The following is a 16,757-nucleotide window of genomic DNA, read 5'->3' as shown; positions in this document are numbered from 1 at the left end:
TAACTGTTACGCTGACCCCTTCACATCTAGAAAGTGTTTTTCTCCTCATATACTCACTGAGTTATCAAAAAGTATCTACAGAATTTGTTTTAACACATTAACTGCCATGAGAGTTGTTGTATTTAACTCACTCTAGTTCCCCCCCACCCCCACGCTGCCTGAAGCATATATAAAATATTACTTGTGTATGTTCTCATTGTTACAATTAATACTGACAATTTAATTCTAAAAACATGGATTAAATGAATAGAAGTCAATAAATTTCATTTTTCTATTTATGTTTACCTTTAAATTACACTTGAAGTTTTTATTCTGTTTTCATAATAAAACACTGTGGCCCCAAGGAAAAGTTTCTGATTCTTTTTTGTTTGACCATCAAGGTGTTAATCTGCTTTCTTTAAGATCTAGGTAAAAAATTAACTTTAAGGTGAGGAAATAATTAGCTCTTACTATAGATACCATTGGTAGTAAAAATTAATCATTTTTAAAAGGATACTCATTATTAATAGAAATAACCAATTTCCATTTCTTATATTTTTCTGGTTAAAGGTTTGGATGAAAATAATTATGAGAAAGAATAAAAAAAACAGAGGATACGTAAATATAAGAGTAGCTCACATAACAACAAAACTGGTTCCCTCTTTTGTGTGCACACCAAAAATGGCAAAGTAGCAACTGCAGATAAAATGATTTTTTTTTTTTTTTTTTTTTTTTAGGCAGAGTCCTGCTCTGTCACCCTGGCTAGAGTGCCGTGGCGTCAGCCTAGCTCACAGCAACCTCAAACTCCTGGGCTCAATCAATCCTTCTGCCTCAGCCTCCCAAGTAGCTGGGACTACAGGCGTGTGCCACCATGCCTGGCTAGTTTTTTTCTACATATATTTTTAAAATCCTGATCTGAAGTGCAAAGACTTTTGATGGTTCATTCTTGTGCATTCATTAAAAAATGTCATCATAATCATTCCAATATATTATAGAGACTGTGTTTATATCTTTCCTTCTCAATTGTGTGAGCTTCTAATAGCTAATGAAAAAATTCTACTTTTTGTTCTTTGGGCATAAGACAAAATACAAAGGAAAATAATTCCTTTTTTTCTATGAAAATGGGACAATTTTTAGAAAGTTCATCCACATATATATAAATTTTCATTATATTGTCCAAAACTGAGAAATACCATTTATTCGTTTAGCTGTTATAATTAAGTGCCTACTGTATGCCAAGTACTGTTTAACGCATTAACTGCCATGTAAATTGGAGTTAACTCACAATAGTTTTGAGCCCGGGGCCTTGTGAAGCATATGTAACTCACATGTCTCTTTATCTTGTGAGCCGCATGAAGCTGCCATGCTGTAGCATACATGTTACATGAAGGGTGGCCCCCTGGGCAAAGCCCTACAGTTGGTCTACTCCAAACACAACTAAATACCTGTGGAACAAAAGACTCAATTCTTAGAAACAAATTCAGCAAGTATATTGTGAGTCACAATACAACTCATGTGGCGTGCAGTATAAAAATTGATTCTAGCACCACGTGAGTTGTATATAACTCACAAACAGAACGCAATAAAAAATAACAAATTATTCATTAAATTAGAAAGGATTGTTTTGTTTTCAGAGTTTTTATTCCATTTTCATAATAAAATACTGTGACCCCCAAGGAAAAAATTTTTTTTCTAGTGTGGCAGTCAATGTGTTAAGACACTGTAAATATAGCATTAAACAAAGCAAAGTCCCTATATCCATGGTTTAAGAAACTAGAAGACTAAGACTTACGTCAGTTTTTAATTTTACTGTTTTCTACGCCAGTTTGTTTTTTTAATATAAGAATAGCATAAGTCTTTGTTTTAGTAACTCTGAATTGAATTTTCTTATAGCTTACTTCTTTTAAACCCTTAGATAAAAGAAGCCAATTTCTGGGGTGCTAACTTCGTAATGAGTGGTTCTGACTGTGGCCATATCTTCATTTGGGATCGGCACACTGCTGAGCACTTGATGCTTCTGGAAGCCGATAACCATGTGGTAAACTGCCTACAGCCACATCCATTTGACCCAAGTAAGATGATCTTTTATAGGGCAAGGACTAGAAATTGTTGTATGATTCATCAGCTCCAGTTTTCTCCTAGTTCATAATATTGTAAGAATAATCTAAATTATCCTAGTAGGCACCACTAGAGTAAATTATAGCTCTACTTGGATTTAAAACACAAAACACCTATAATCTGCTTTTGGCAGAAACATAAGGAAATGGGTTAAAGTGTTTATTCTCCTAATATTTCTTCTACGTTTTGTCAGCCATTAGAGGTTTGGCATGACCGAGCTTTTTACTGCTTACCCCACTGAACCTCCAGTCCTTTTTAGTCTTCACTAAATTCACTGAATTAATTTACCAGAACAAAAGAGCATTGGACGCCTTCTGTCTGAAATTGCCCATATATCTCTCATAAGAAAACAATGAATAAGACAAAAATTTGAGTGACTTCAAGATGGTCTTATAATTATGTTCTAGGATAAGTTTTAGGAAATCTTCAAAATAATATTTTCAATTAATAGTTAAATGTATAGGCATAATTTCCATTCAAGCTCACTTTTGCTGTTTACATACACATAAGCATAATATATGCATGTCTGGAATTAATGGCATGTTTCTAAGCATTATATTAACATGTAAATTTTACTCCTAGTTCTAGCCTCATCTGGCATAGATTATGACATAAAGATCTGGTCACCACTAGAAGAGTCGAGGATTTTTAACCGAAAACTTGCTGATGAAGTAAGATGTTTATTATATTTATTATTTATAGACCATATTTCAGTTTGTTTCTAAAATGCTTTCCTAAGAAAAATCAAAGCAGTTTAGTATTAGTTGCTAGCATAAAACAAGTTAATGCAGTTAAGGAGATCAGAGTTTAAGAAAAAATTAAAATAAAAACATGCATATAATACGAGAGGTAAAATCGAAATAGTAGCTTGCTAATTATATTATTAGAAATACCAGATTAGATATATTGTAGTTTTAGAAAAATACGTTTGACTATTTGTGCCATTATAATAAAGAATCACAGAAATATTCTGTCCTTTTAAGAAAATAATTTTACTATAGCCATTCTCCATAATCATAGCAATTTTTCTATTCTGAGGTTTTTTTTTTTTAGTGTTTCTTACAGCTATTTTGGTGTTTTTTTTTTTTTTTAATTCTTATTTCAGCATATTGTGGGGGTACAAAAGTTTAGGTTACGTATATTGCCCTTGCCCCATCACGCCTGAGTTTTTCTTAAACAGGAAATAGGACTTTGTCTTTCAGAATCAATAGGTAACAGAACAAATTATTAGAGAATCTTTATTATATTTTAAGTTCTTTTAAGGTTCTTATTAAAGCAGTCATTTTCAAACTGAGTTCTGTGGTACTCTAGGTTCTGTAATGAGATTAGGAGAGGGAAAGCAGATGATAGGAAGGCTGAACGCTGGGCCTTTCCTCCCCAAGTTCAACCAGGGTGTTTACCTGTGCGTTTCCATATAAGATACCTTATCAAAGTGAGGGTCCATTGCTCAAAATGTTAGTAAGTTGACAAACCACTATTGTAGACCAGAGTTGACAGTTTATTGCACAATTCCCACATACACTTTCATTCATTGAATAGACATTTATAAAACACTTAACGTATGTCAGACACAGTGTTGGGTTTAAAAAGAGAAAGGCCTACCCTCAGACTGGGAAAGACAGACGTGGAAACAAACAACCAGAACATACTGTAGTGGGATCAGTGTCAGAGATGTATTCATCGTGCTGTGGAAGCCTGTAGAAAGGAACAGAGCTGTCTTTGTAAAGGGGACAGATGGGATGAAAAAGTCTTCACAGAGAACATAAGAATCGGACTGGAGTTTGAGAAGTAGTAGTTCACCAGGCAGAGAAGGAGTCTATGAAACAGAAGGATCAGCATGTGCCAAGTCATTATAGGGTAAATGAACCATCAGTGTGCCTGAGTGTATGTGTAAAAGTAGCTCAGTTGGACTCAAGACGTAGGTGGGGGCAAGATTATAAAGGGCCCTGTGGGGCACCCTAATGAATTGGGGATTTATTATGTCATTGAGGAACTATTGATCAAAGTAGCATTTCTCTTCCTCTCATGCTTTCCTTTCTTTCTTCCTTTTTTCATCCACCATGTTCTTTGCTTTTCCTCTTTCTTTTTTCCCTTGCTCATGATTAAACATTAGATCCCTAGATGTTCATGAGTATTCATTTGGTCCTATTCTTGGTACTTAAGACAATTCATTATTAACTCTTGCCACAAAGTTTATTTTTCAAGACTACTTTGCCTCAGTAAAGGTAACGTCTTCTCAAGGGATCCAGGTGACCCAGGGATAATAATTTAACTCCGTTGTGTCACTGAAATATCAGTTCTGCAATAGAGGAAAATAATGAGACAACACGAAGTAGACTGCTCTGGGAAACAAATTACAAGCAAAAGCTAAATTGAATTCTTGAATGTTTTAAGTGGCCTCAGAGTTTGACCTTTGTCTTTCTGCCAGTTGAAAGAGGAGTGTTCACTGATCTTCGTCCTTTAAATGCAAGTTAAAGTAGGTATTTGGCATCGAGTAGCCTTAGGCAGAAATATAGGCATCATACATACAAAGAATGAAGTAATTCCTCCTAGGACCTGCTAATTTTATACTGTTTTCCTAATCTTAAAGGAAAAGGTACAGTTACTCTATGATCTTTGACATGGTTGTTTAACTTGCCTTGTAGGTTATAACTCGAAACGAACTCATGCTGGAAGAGACTAGAAACACCATTACAGTTCCAGCCTCTTTCATGTTGAGGATGTTGGCTTCACTGAATCATATCCGAGCCGGTAGGAACTTGTAGTATACTATTAAAATTATTATGTATTTGAAAAACATGTTATGAAGATCTACTTTAAAGGACTTACATAATTTCCTTAATGTCACAAAATGAAGGCAGCTTAACTTCTGAACTAGAATTTTTGTGAATGCTTGATCTTAGCACAGTAAATTTATTTCCTCATGAACTAAATTTATTGAAAAATGGTCATATGAAAAGATAGTCACTTGAAAACTTAGAGTATAAGACCATACTATAAACCTTAAGATATGTTATAGTGAGTATACTTTAATAGCAGGTTTGGTCAAAATCAGTCATAGCCCAGAGAAAAATAAATGTAACATGCTAAGAAATAAAACAGATACCTCAGTGTATTTTTTTTAATTTTTTTGTTTTAGATGATACACTGTGAGTTTCAGTGTCACAGATACACAAAAATGTATATATTACAACTAATATTCAAGAAGAATTGAATAACCTATATTCATAACAGAAAAGGTCTCATATCCATTATAAACAAAATGTTTATCAGAGTGCTTATCACTCTTCATTGATTTCATAAATTAAATTGCTTCATAAGTTGTGTATTATCTATCATTTAATGATAATTACTATTTATACAGTAACTACACTGTATCAGGTATTATACTAATCATTTCCTGATTTATCCTCATTTATCTGACCCTTTACAATGTAGGTTAATTATAATCACTTAACCCCAGGTCACACAGCTGATAAATGTTAAAGCCTGAACTGAATTTGAAACTAGCTTCTAAGCCCTTACTCCCCTTTGACCTGTTAATTTCACTTAAAGGAATATATTCACGTCATTATTGTGACATGCAAACTTCTGGATGATCTGATCACAAACAACTTTTCTAGCTCATTTACAACATTCTTTTCTTCTCTAACCATTCCATTCACTCTGGCCCTCTTTGAATTTTGGGGCTACACCAAATACTTTCCCTCCTCAGGGTTTTTATAATCATGCTGTCCCCTCCCATCCTCACTCTTTGTTAAGATAACTTCTACTTCTCCTTCAGGTCTGTATAAGCAGTAGATTAAATATCACTTCCTTAGAGAGAGTGGGGAATGGAGAGACAAGTATTCAAGGAAAAGTAAACAGCATATAGTATTTTTCTAAGCCCTAGAGAAGAGAATGTGTAACATATCTGAAAAATTGAAAGAAGCCTCATGTGTTTATAATTAAAAGAATTAGAAAATAATCCTCGAATTGAAAATATTAACTATACCATGAAAGAAAGGAAATTTCAATTGATCAAAATGAAAAATACACCTGGAATATAAACAAAAAATGTTAGTAGTCCAACAAAATATTTTTGCAATACTTCTTTGGGCTCCTGTGTTAAATTGTAGTAACACTATAACATTTTTGATCCATTTCAATAACAGCAAAATAACCCTTAAAATTCATCCATTTGGATTTCAGATGTGAGAAAGCAACATTTTATGGAAAAAGAAAACCACTTGCTGATTATGACTCCTAAAATGTGCTTGGTCTTACAGAGTTTATCTAGTAGATAACTCTTTCTCAAGGATTTTCTTATAGAAAACTAATGCTCTTTCCAGTTCTGTAAGAATCTATTTTAAACAGGTGCTAATGTGGCAGTGGTTTCTTAGTAACAGCTACTATTATCCTTTGGTTTTAGGATTAGATAAGATGTTTTATGATATAAAAATTCCCTTTCTTTCATTTCTTTTTGCCAGCAATCAAAAAAAGATAATTTCTAGTTGGCTGAGTCAGCTTATCCTCTTGCTTCTCTTATGCAAAAGACTAGATAGAACAAAAGAGTTTATATTTCTGCTGCTTTTATCCTTAAGATATCTAGTTACTTGGTAGGTCAGTTAGCTACTCTTTTCTTCTCCTTACCTTCCGTGCTCTGTAGTCTAAGCACAGTAATGTGTACATACTCAGGAGAGTTAAGAATGGACTTTGGTTAAATAAGCACAAGCCAGCCATCAGATGCCTCTGCCCATCCACTACTCCAGCAGGCTTCCTGGGAGGTCCAGGGAATAGATGTTAGATGGTTTCTTCCTACTGGAGCTGTGATTTTTACTGAAGGATCCTCTTCAGATCACTGATGGGGCTTTTTAAAACCACAAATACTTGGGTCCCACCCTCTAAAGATTCTGATTCATTTTATCTGAATAGGGTTTGAGCTTCTGCATTTTTAAAAAGCAACCAGAATTAGTCTCATAAGTAATGTACTAATTCTAGTCTAGGCCACTTCTTGAGATGTAAAGGCAGTTATGACATCCCTAGAAGCTTTGAGAGGCTTTGGAAAGATGGTGATGGTATGTATGGATTATTCTAGAATCTTCTAGAATATCTTAGAATCTGATCAAGCTAATCCCCTGCTTAAAATTCTCCAGCGCCTCCACATGTTCTCAGGATAGAGTCCAAATGTGTTAACATGTCTTATAAAAACCCTGCATTATCTATTGACATTTGTCCTTAATACCTCTGGACCTTGGCACAGGATAGCCATTGTTTCTCCATGATGGGTTTGCAGAGCCTGTCATCATATCAAGCTCACAGTTGCTTACCAACTCTTATACAAATTCACTCCATCAGCAAGTAATGTTAACTTTATTCCAGAATATACCTAATATTTATCTACCCTTGGTCTCCCTGCCTCTACTCTTGCTCCCATACAATCTGATTTTCACACAGCAGCCAAAGGGATCCTTTTAAAACACAAGTCAGTAAACTTTTTCTTTAAATAGCCAGATAGTAAATATTTTAGGCTTTATGGACCACATGGTTTCTGTTGCAACCACTCAACTCTGCCACTATAATGCAAAAACAGTATGTAAATGAATAGTAGTGACTCTGTTCTAATAGAACTTTATTTACAAAGCAGGCATGGGCTGGATTTGCCCATGGACCTTAGTCTGCTGAACCCTTTTTTAAAACATAAATTAGATTATATCACCTCTTCTTAAAATTCTCAGGGACTCCCCACTGGTCTTAAAGTAAAACCTAGACTTCTTACTCTCTGGTCTACAAGGTCTTATATGACCTAAACCCAGCCAACCTCTGACTTTGTCTCAATCCAGCTTTCTCCTAGCTCACTGCATTTTAGCCATATTGGCTTTTCTTCATCAAACTCATCAAGCTTATTAGCACATTTAGGACCCTTTCACTTACTGTTTCCACTCTCTGAAAGACTTTGCCTCCAGAACTTCACAGACAGTTGAGGTCTCAGTTCCAGTGTCACTTCCTTAGACAAGTCTTCCCTGGTCACCCATCTAAAGTTGCTTTCTGTGTCTTACTTAGATCTTCCCTCTCACTTTGGTCACTCTCTGTTCATTGCCTTTTCCTCAAGTACTCACCACTCTAACTTTTCATGTATTTCTTCTCTTATTACAGATTAGAGAAAAATACATTTGTTGTCTACCTTCCTCCTCTAGAAAATAAGCTTCTAGAAAATAAGAGACTTTGTCTTATTTGCAAATGGATGTTTAGCTTCTAGAAAAGTGCCTACCACATAATAGTTGCTCAGTAAATGTTGAATAATTGGATAAATAAATGAATTTCTAGTATCAAATCTCTAGCTAACAATGAGTTTTATACTATTTTTCTTAATAAAGTAAATAAATTTTTTTTATAAATGATAGCCTGAAAAAATAAAACAACAGTATTTTTTGGAACACAAGTTTCCTGTAGGGAATTATTTTCTTATCTCCACTTCCCCCTAGCAAACTTAATGTCTCTTAATATCGTATCCTCCCCAGCCAAAAATAATTTTCTGAAGAACTATTCCAACAGAAAATAAAAGGAACCTTTGCATAAATGTAAACCTGATTTGCAAAAGAAATTTGGTGTTGTCTACTTTTAAAAAATCGTGTATATAAAAGTGATTCTTATTTCCAGTTTTCATTTAAAAAATACATTGTTCTTCAGACCTCCTTGCTCCATAATTGCCAACCAGAGATTTGTGTGTTACTGCTTTGTAGTTTTCCTACTTCAGTAGCACTTTGTAAACAGATTTTATTTAATTTTTTCTTAGAAATGGGGTTTATGTTTTGAGAGAGGAGACTATACAGTCGTTAAATGAGTTGGATTTCAGGATAGAGCAACTATATCTGCCCTCCTCATTCCAGAAACCACTGCAAATTATTCCGTGACCCGTCATAGAGACTCTTGGCCCTCATTTGTCTCTTTATGGCATGCCTTGGGCTGCAGAGTTCTGACCTCTACTACGCATTCCCTGACTTAAAGGCTGTGACATATCTTCTTAACCTTTTATTTTCCTGTCTTCATTTATAGTATAACAACAGAAAGAAATTTGGGTAAGAAGCCTACACTTTCAAACAGGCTAACTGCTTCCTCATGCTTCACTAACATGACAAAATAGATTTCTTGAAATAGTCAGTCATACCCAAGATTCCCATTCATGCAACTTTTAATGTTTTGTTCTCTCTTGAAAATACATTACACAATAAAAATAATGTAATCTTTTTTAAACTAATATCCTTTAGGTAGCCTTTTATCGGTCAGAAATTCTTCCACTGTGTTTAGATTCCTTATTAATCTATGAAGTTCTATTCAAATCTTATTTTGTTCATTTGTTTTACAAATGTGTATTAAATACTTATATAATGATAATAACTAAAATTTATAATTAAGATTACAAATCTTACACACATAATCTCATTGATTTGACACTGGAGTCTACATAGAGGAGATTTAATCTAATTCATTTAGACATTAAACATATATTCCCTTCTATATACCATCCTTGGTGCTGTTAACCTAGCATCCAGTGGGAGCGTTTATGCCTTTGTAGATAATTGATATTGACAGTGGAGCTGAGCTGTTTCCCTTGCATCTTACCTTAATATTTCCATGGTACCTTGGGGTAGTGTTTCTGTGGCAGAAACATCCTAGTTCATCCTGGTGGTGGTAGTGATTTTATGCTGTTGCCTACTTTACATACCCTACTGTAATAATCTTACCTTCATAAAACTTAGATTCATTTATTCAGTAAACCTTCATTGAACATCCTATACTAGGCTCTAAAGATATAAAGATTAAAAAGAGGCTGGGCGTGGTGGCTCACGCCTGTAATCCTAGCACTCTGGGAGGCCGAGGCAGGTGGATCGTTTGAGCTCAGGAGTTTGAGACCAGCCTGAGCAAGAGTGAGACCCCATCTCTACTAAAAATAGAAAGAAATTATATGGACAACCAAAAATATATATAGAAAAAATCAGCCGGGCATGGTGGCACATGCCTGTAGTCCCAGCTACTCAGGAGGCTGAGGCAGGAGGATCACTTGAGCCCAGGAGTTTGAAGTTGCTGTGAGCAAGGCTGATGCCACAGCACTCTAGCCTGGGCAACAGAGTGAGACTCTGTCTCAAAAAAAAGATTATAAAGAAATAACTCCCACCCTCCAGGAACTCACAGTCTGGTCTGCAAGAAGACATGCAAACAACTATTAGTGCAATTAGGATCATCGTTATAAAGTTCATAGAGGATATTCTGGCTGGGTACAGTCACTCAGGCCTGAATCCCTGCCACTCAGGAGGCCAAGACAGGAAGATTGCTGGAGCCTAGGAGTTCAAGGCTGCAGTGAGCTATGGTCGCACCTGTGAGTAGCCATTGCACTCCAGCCTGGGTGACAGAGTGAGACCTTGTCTCTTAAAAAAATATTTATATATTCTGGAACATGGTGGGAGGGAGTTCATAATTTTGTAGATGGCGTGTTGGAAAAAGTCCAGAAAAAGTTTCACAAAGGGGACAATAGTTGTACTGAGATGAGTAAACAGAACCATTGTAGCCAAAGTATGAACAAAGGTGTCCCAGGCAGAGGAACAGCAAGCGTAAATCATGAAAACCTGAGAGAACACACCGTGCTCACTCCCAGCAGTTTGTAATTATATACTCACTTGAGTAGTTAACCTATAGGCTCCTTGAGGCCAGAAACCACATCTGTTTTGGTCACCATTGTATCCTCAGTGTTTAGCACAATGCCTGGAACATAGTATTTAATTTTAAAAACTTTTTTTACACAGTTACACAAATCCTCAACGGTGGTCCCTACATTCTCTGTCCCACAGCCGCATCCTCATTTCTTTCTGTAGCACCTGATATATACACCCTTAGACCTAGAGTACAAAGAACACTGTTTGAAAACCACCGCAGTGGAACATAATATAGCAAGATCTTTAGGGGTGGGTTTTTTTTATTTTTATATTTTAGAATTATATGCATATTCAAAACTAACAATACTGTGTTCTTTATTCTTTTATTTGCCTCTAAAATACAACTTGTCTACACATATTGTTGAATGAACTGATTTTTACATATTGATGTGTTGAATTATATACATTTTAATCAGTTTTAAATAAAAGGCATTATAAATTATTTATAATCATAATACTAAAAGTGATTCTTTTTGTGATCCTCATATCTGTGTTTTCCAGACCGGTTGGAGGGTGACAGATCAGAAGGCTCTGGTCAGGAGAATGAAAATGAGGACGAGGAATAATCAACTCTTTCTGGCAAGCACTTAGATGTTCTGAAATTTGTATAAGACATTTATTATATTTTTTTCTTTACAGAGCTTTAGTGCAATTTTAAGATTGTGGTTTTTGGAGTTTTTCCCTTTTGGGGGAATAACCTAACATTGGTTTGGAATGATTGTGTGCATGAATTTGGGAGAGTGTGTAAAACAAAACTAGCAAAATGTTTTAAAAACTTTTTGCCGTGTATGAGGAGTGCTAGAAAATGCAAAGTGCAATATTTCCCCTCACCTTCAGATGTGGGAGCTTGGATCAATGTTGAAGAGTAATTTTCATTATAGTGAAAATATTGGTTCAAATAAATTTCTACACTTGCCATTTGCATGTTTGTTGCTTTCTAATTAAAGAGGTTGGTTGTTTTAAGATACCCTGAATTTGACTTTTTATTTAATGCCTTGCTATTTTGACTCACATTTTCCAATCTTTTCTGCAGCATAAGGGGACTATTTTTCTCTATTCTTTTCTAGATTTAATAACCTTTCTATTTTGACTTCTTGGGACAATCACATACAAGGGCTTTTTTCATTTCCCTTTCCAAAAAGTACAGTTGAACTTTGAGCAACACTGGGGTGGGACACCATCAAAAATCTGCATGCAATCTGACTCCCCAAAAACTTAACTACTAATAGCCTACAGTTGACTGGAAACCACACCAATAACACAGACAGTTGATTAACACATATTTTGTATGTTATATATGTATAATATACTGTACTCTTACAATAAAGTAAGCTAGAGAAAAGAAAATGTTATTAAAGAAAATCATAAGGAAAAGAAAATATATTTAGTATTCATTAAGTGGAAATGGATTACCATAAAGGTCTTCACTCTTACTGTTTTCATGTTGAGGAGGCTGAGGAGAAGGAAGAGGAGGGATTAGTCTTACTGTCTCAGCAGTGGCAGGAGAAGAAGATCCACCTGTAAGTGGACCTGCATAGTTCAAACCCGTATCATTCAAGGGCCAACTGGACTTTATTTTCACCTCCAGTCGTCATCTCTCCTGACTAATGGTACGTCATGACACAAGTACAGGAGTGAGGCTTCGAGCAAAAATCACTGAGAGCGTCATGGGTAGTTTGCGTATTAGCACAAACTAGTCTTGAAGGCGCTGGCTTCTGGCCTACCTCTGTCTCAAATTCTAGATTTCACTGCAAGTTGCTGACCATCCAGTCTTCTAATTTCTGGTCTTCCTTAACGATAGTGTCCACGTCCATTCAAGTCATCTGCACTCAGGCCTAGGTATCTCATAGGTTATGGCCCGAGACCGTGGGACTCACCTGCCCACTCAGAAAAAGGAAGGTGACTTCAGCTGTGGCAGGTGAGGGGGGTCAGGGAAAGGTGGTGGGTTTTGTGCCCTGAAGTGGTTCTGAGTCTCAAAGGTAATGATAATCTGCCACTTGCCCTGTCTTTAACTTTGATTATGGGATGGAGACTATTTCTGTATCTAGATAGACAGATAATAGCACTGATGTTCATTAAACTTCCTTTAAAAACCTGGTGTTAAAGTGTGTCTTGGGCATGGTGAGAAGTAGGTCATTTAATAATACTGTATGAATTTAATTGTCTTGGGGAGATTTATGAAAAACGCCTGGATGGATGTTTCCAGGTGACTTTAGTATGGGACTCCTTCCCGCTGTCCCCTCCCCCGATTCGGCAAGTCTGCCCCTTCCTGCCCAGTCTCCTTCCTCGTTGCAGCCGTGGGAAGGGAGGCTGGCAAGGGGGATGTGGCGGCAGGAAACGGAAAAGGAGAGGCACCAGCAAAGCCCACAGGTCACAAGTCCAAGTACAGATTCACAATTTCCACAGCTGTACACGTACCAAAAACATTTAATCAGGTAAACAAAACTATTCTAAGTACACTTTTACTTGTTTATAAATATTGGTTTATAATAATCCTAAACTTTTTTCAATCTTTTAAAAAAAGTCATCCAGAGACGTCAAGTTAAATATATTTCAGGATTAGCTTGGTTTTTTGCTTTTCATTTTTTGAAGGTTGGTTTTTAACCAATTCTGCATGTACGAGTCATTATCAACACCACACAGAACTCTGTCCCTTAAGCATGCAGGCTCTTTCTGCCGCACTCTCGGCGTGGCCTTGCCTGCCCAGGCCTGTGATTGTCCCCGGGCCGCTGTTCCTCCAGGAGGGCTGCTGGCCTGTGATTGGTGGCAGTGGTATTTCAAAATGGTGGTGTCCAATGGAAAAACACAAGTGGCTTCTAATTCCTAAGCTAGTAACACTGCTCAGGAAAATACTTTCTGAGGGAAACGAACATAGAGCTGTGTATTATATTCTCCTAAAAATAACACTGACCAAAATTGTGCTCTTCGTAATCTTGTGCATATTTGAGTTTGCGTTTTGGTATTTTCAAAGGATACTTTTCAACATATTGGAAATACTTTGGAATCCAAAGTATTTACTGGATACTTTCCGGTGAATCCAATCACTTTTCTTGAGGCTTCAGTGTTTTTAGGTCTGGCCAGCAGGTATCAGTTATCTCCCAGGCTCCTTGGTTTACAATAGTTCTTTCTGCCTGTCTAACAAAGCCAGCTGGATTGTTCTGCTATTAATGACTTTTAACTATCCCTCGGCCTCCTCGAGCCACGAGGCCTGCTCCTTCCTTCCGTCAGCCCATGGCCAAGACCTGCAGTTGGGCCCTGACTCTGACTTAACTCACTTTGAGACCCCAGACAGTTTCCCTGGGCATCCTGGATCGTGCATATCCCCTCTCCCCGACCCACAAGGATGGCCTGGCTCTGCTCCTTCTTGTAGGCATATATGGCTGGTCACGGCCGTTTCCCTTTGCCTCAGGGCGGAGACCAATCGCCCGCGAAGCCTGGGGTTCCGTGTACACTGTGGGTAGAGCTTGGGCTCCTGTCCCTGCCCTGCCTCCTCCCTCAGAGGCCTGGAGGATTACAGAGTCTGTGAAGCCAAGAGCCACAGCCAAGGAGTCACTCTGTCACTGCAGGACAGAGCTGTCCTCAGCAACCAAGGGGGAATGTCCCTTCTCGGCTGTAATGGAAGGTCAAGGCTGAATTTGTGCTGTGATTTGGGACTCTGCACTGGGCCCCGGGGTTCGACAGCCATGTAGGGCAATATTTAGAATTATTGAACTTTATCTTTGTGCAAACAGGCCAGTAGCGTGGAGGACAGGCATTTTTAATAGATAAGCTCACTTTCGCTGCCCCAAACCTCTCGAGTGTCAAAAGCTGCGTAGCCTTTCCTCCCTCCTCTCGCCTTCCCCTGCTCACCGCATCCCTTCTTTCCCAAAAGTCCTGTTGTGCTGTACAACAAACATGACAATTCCCATGGCAACAACCTTTAACACCTCCAATCCAGGATAACAGTTATCTTTTTAAGATTCTCACTTCTTGTTATAAAGATCCTGCAAAACAAGAATGGGGTTCCTCCCTCACGGAGCTGCTCCCTGCCGTGCTGGGCGCTTCGCAAGGCTTTCCTCCTGCGGTCCACACCGCCAGCCTCGAAGGCAGCCCTCCCTGGAATCCTAAGTGTCCCCACATAGAGAAAGATTCCTAAACCTCATTTTACAGCTGAGGAAACTGAGATGCAGACGCCGAGTAACCCGCGCAGCACCCAGCCAGTAAGCTCTCACCCGCACCTGCAGGGCGCCCGCCACGTCCCATCTGCACGCGCGTGAACGAGGTAAAGCGCTTGGAAGCACCTAACAGTGCCTAGCACACAGCGAGCACGCAGAGGTCTAACAGGTCAGGCATACAGCAGGCACTCAACACGTGCTAATCCCTCGCCTCCTATTTTACAGCCACGTCACCCTCGCAGCTCCTTCCACACGGCACACAGCCAGAGCTCAAGGCTGAACACCTGCACGTGCGCTGTGGTCCATCCAAAGGCGGATCTCTCGTCTGCAGGCATCTCTCAACACGCACTGTCTGCGGGCAACATATTCACAGTGTTGAATCTAAACAGTCTCTCATTGTATCAGAGCGATTTTCCTCCTCCTCCTGTCCCAACCCAAACCTCCTTGGCCTATTGCAAATACTGAGTTAGGCTCACTGGTTGCTCGATGCTTTGCAGAAGGACCACACAGCCACTCCTCAAATGAGAATCAAAGACCATTGGCACCAGATGGCCCTTGTCTCACGCTCCTCGACTCTGCTTCTCCGGGAGCAGTGGTTTGCTGGAAATCACGCAGGGGAGGTCACACACGCAAGCAGGTTAACCAGGGGCTCCGAGGTCCCCCAGGCTGGGGACTGCGGTCCTGGCAAAGGCGTGCGGAGCGAGAAGCAAACACGCCGTCAGGTTGCTCCTTGGCTCACTGCTGCCACCTGGTGTCTGAGGCCCTGATCTTCAGTCTTGGTGCCCCTGGCCAGGAGAAAGGCTGGGTGTTGAGCTGTGTGCCCTGCACTGCGGCCCTCCCAATGCCTTCTGGGTCAAAATAGCCCCGAACCTGGTAGCTGGTATCTGTGGCACAGCACGGGGACCCAGGCGGGTGGCAATTGCAATGCAAGCAGAGATGGGCAACAGCTCTAAAGCGGTCCTGTCAACACCAGAAGACACAAGACTGAGGTATTTAAGCCAACAAGTAACCAAATGTCCCACCTGCCACTGTCCACGGGGTCCCCTCGGGAAGGCCTCGGGCCTGCCACCGAGTGGCGGTTTACAGCCAATGGGCCTGGGTTTGGTGGGGGAAGTCGGGGGTTTTGACCTTCTGCACTAACGGCAGATTCCCTTAAAAATGCCTCTATGTGTGGAGGTTCTCTCTTCCCTCCCTCCCCACGCCCACTCCCGCTCTCAAGCTGAATCAAGGAAATTCGAATTCCTGAACATGCAAAATACGGTTCTAGCTGCCAAATAGCCTCCAAGACTTAGCTCTGACCTGTCACCTACCTCAAGGAGCCCTAACTCCCTATTTGGAAATCTCTCTCTGGAGCCACTCTTCTTTCTACAAGCACCACTTAACTTTGCCATTGATTAGAATCTGTATCACCCAGGTCTCTGTCCTGCAATTAGAGCGAACACTTTGGTGTTATTCCCACATCGCCTAGCTTGGTGCTTTGCACACAGTGGATGTGCAGAGTCTGGTAGGTGACTAAAGGAAGGGAAACACAATGAATCCTTTTGTAAAATGCAGTCTTTCTAGATTGGCTTAGATTAAATCCTATCATGTTCCACCTAGTCTGGGGTCAGCCAGCGGGGACTTGGGGAGGCCTCGGGATTCTCTCCCTAGATCTCGCGCAGCCCAGTGCTGTCAGGAGAGCATTCTCCCACCCCTGGGTTCCACACCAATTTCCTGGCGACCCATCCCAGAGGAAAAGGTCTCTCTGCGCTATTCTACCTCTGTATGTACTAGCTGATCAGAAATATGGTCCCTTCAAAAACTAGACAAGTGCTAG

The 16,757-nt window shown here is 39.2% G+C and overlaps 1 protein-coding gene across 12 annotated transcripts in view; it reads left to right on the top strand.

Moving 5' to 3' along the window:
- Positions 1-11,754, top strand: part of DCAF6 (DDB1 and CUL4 associated factor 6) — a 125,067-nt gene extending 113,313 nt beyond the window's left edge. For all 12 annotated transcript variants that reach the window (XM_069480893.1, XM_069480890.1, XM_069480891.1 and 9 more), the window contains 4 exons: positions 1,895-2,051; positions 2,680-2,768; positions 4,743-4,848; positions 11,289-11,754. In XM_069480893.1, the coding sequence (XP_069336994.1) occupies positions 1,895-2,051; positions 2,680-2,768; positions 4,743-4,848; positions 11,289-11,353 (417 nt within the window). In that variant the 3' untranslated portion in view covers positions 11,354-11,754. The remainder of the gene's footprint in view (positions 1-1,894; positions 2,052-2,679; positions 2,769-4,742; positions 4,849-11,288) is intronic.
- Positions 11,755-16,757: the final 5,003 nt, after the last annotated feature.

The sequence above is a fragment of the Eulemur rufifrons genome, chromosome 8 (assembly GCF_041146395.1).
Source record: "Eulemur rufifrons isolate Redbay chromosome 8, OSU_ERuf_1, whole genome shotgun sequence".
NCBI lineage: Eukaryota > Metazoa > Chordata > Mammalia > Primates > Lemuridae > Eulemur > Eulemur rufifrons.
This window is presented reverse-complemented; position numbering and strand designations above follow the sequence as displayed.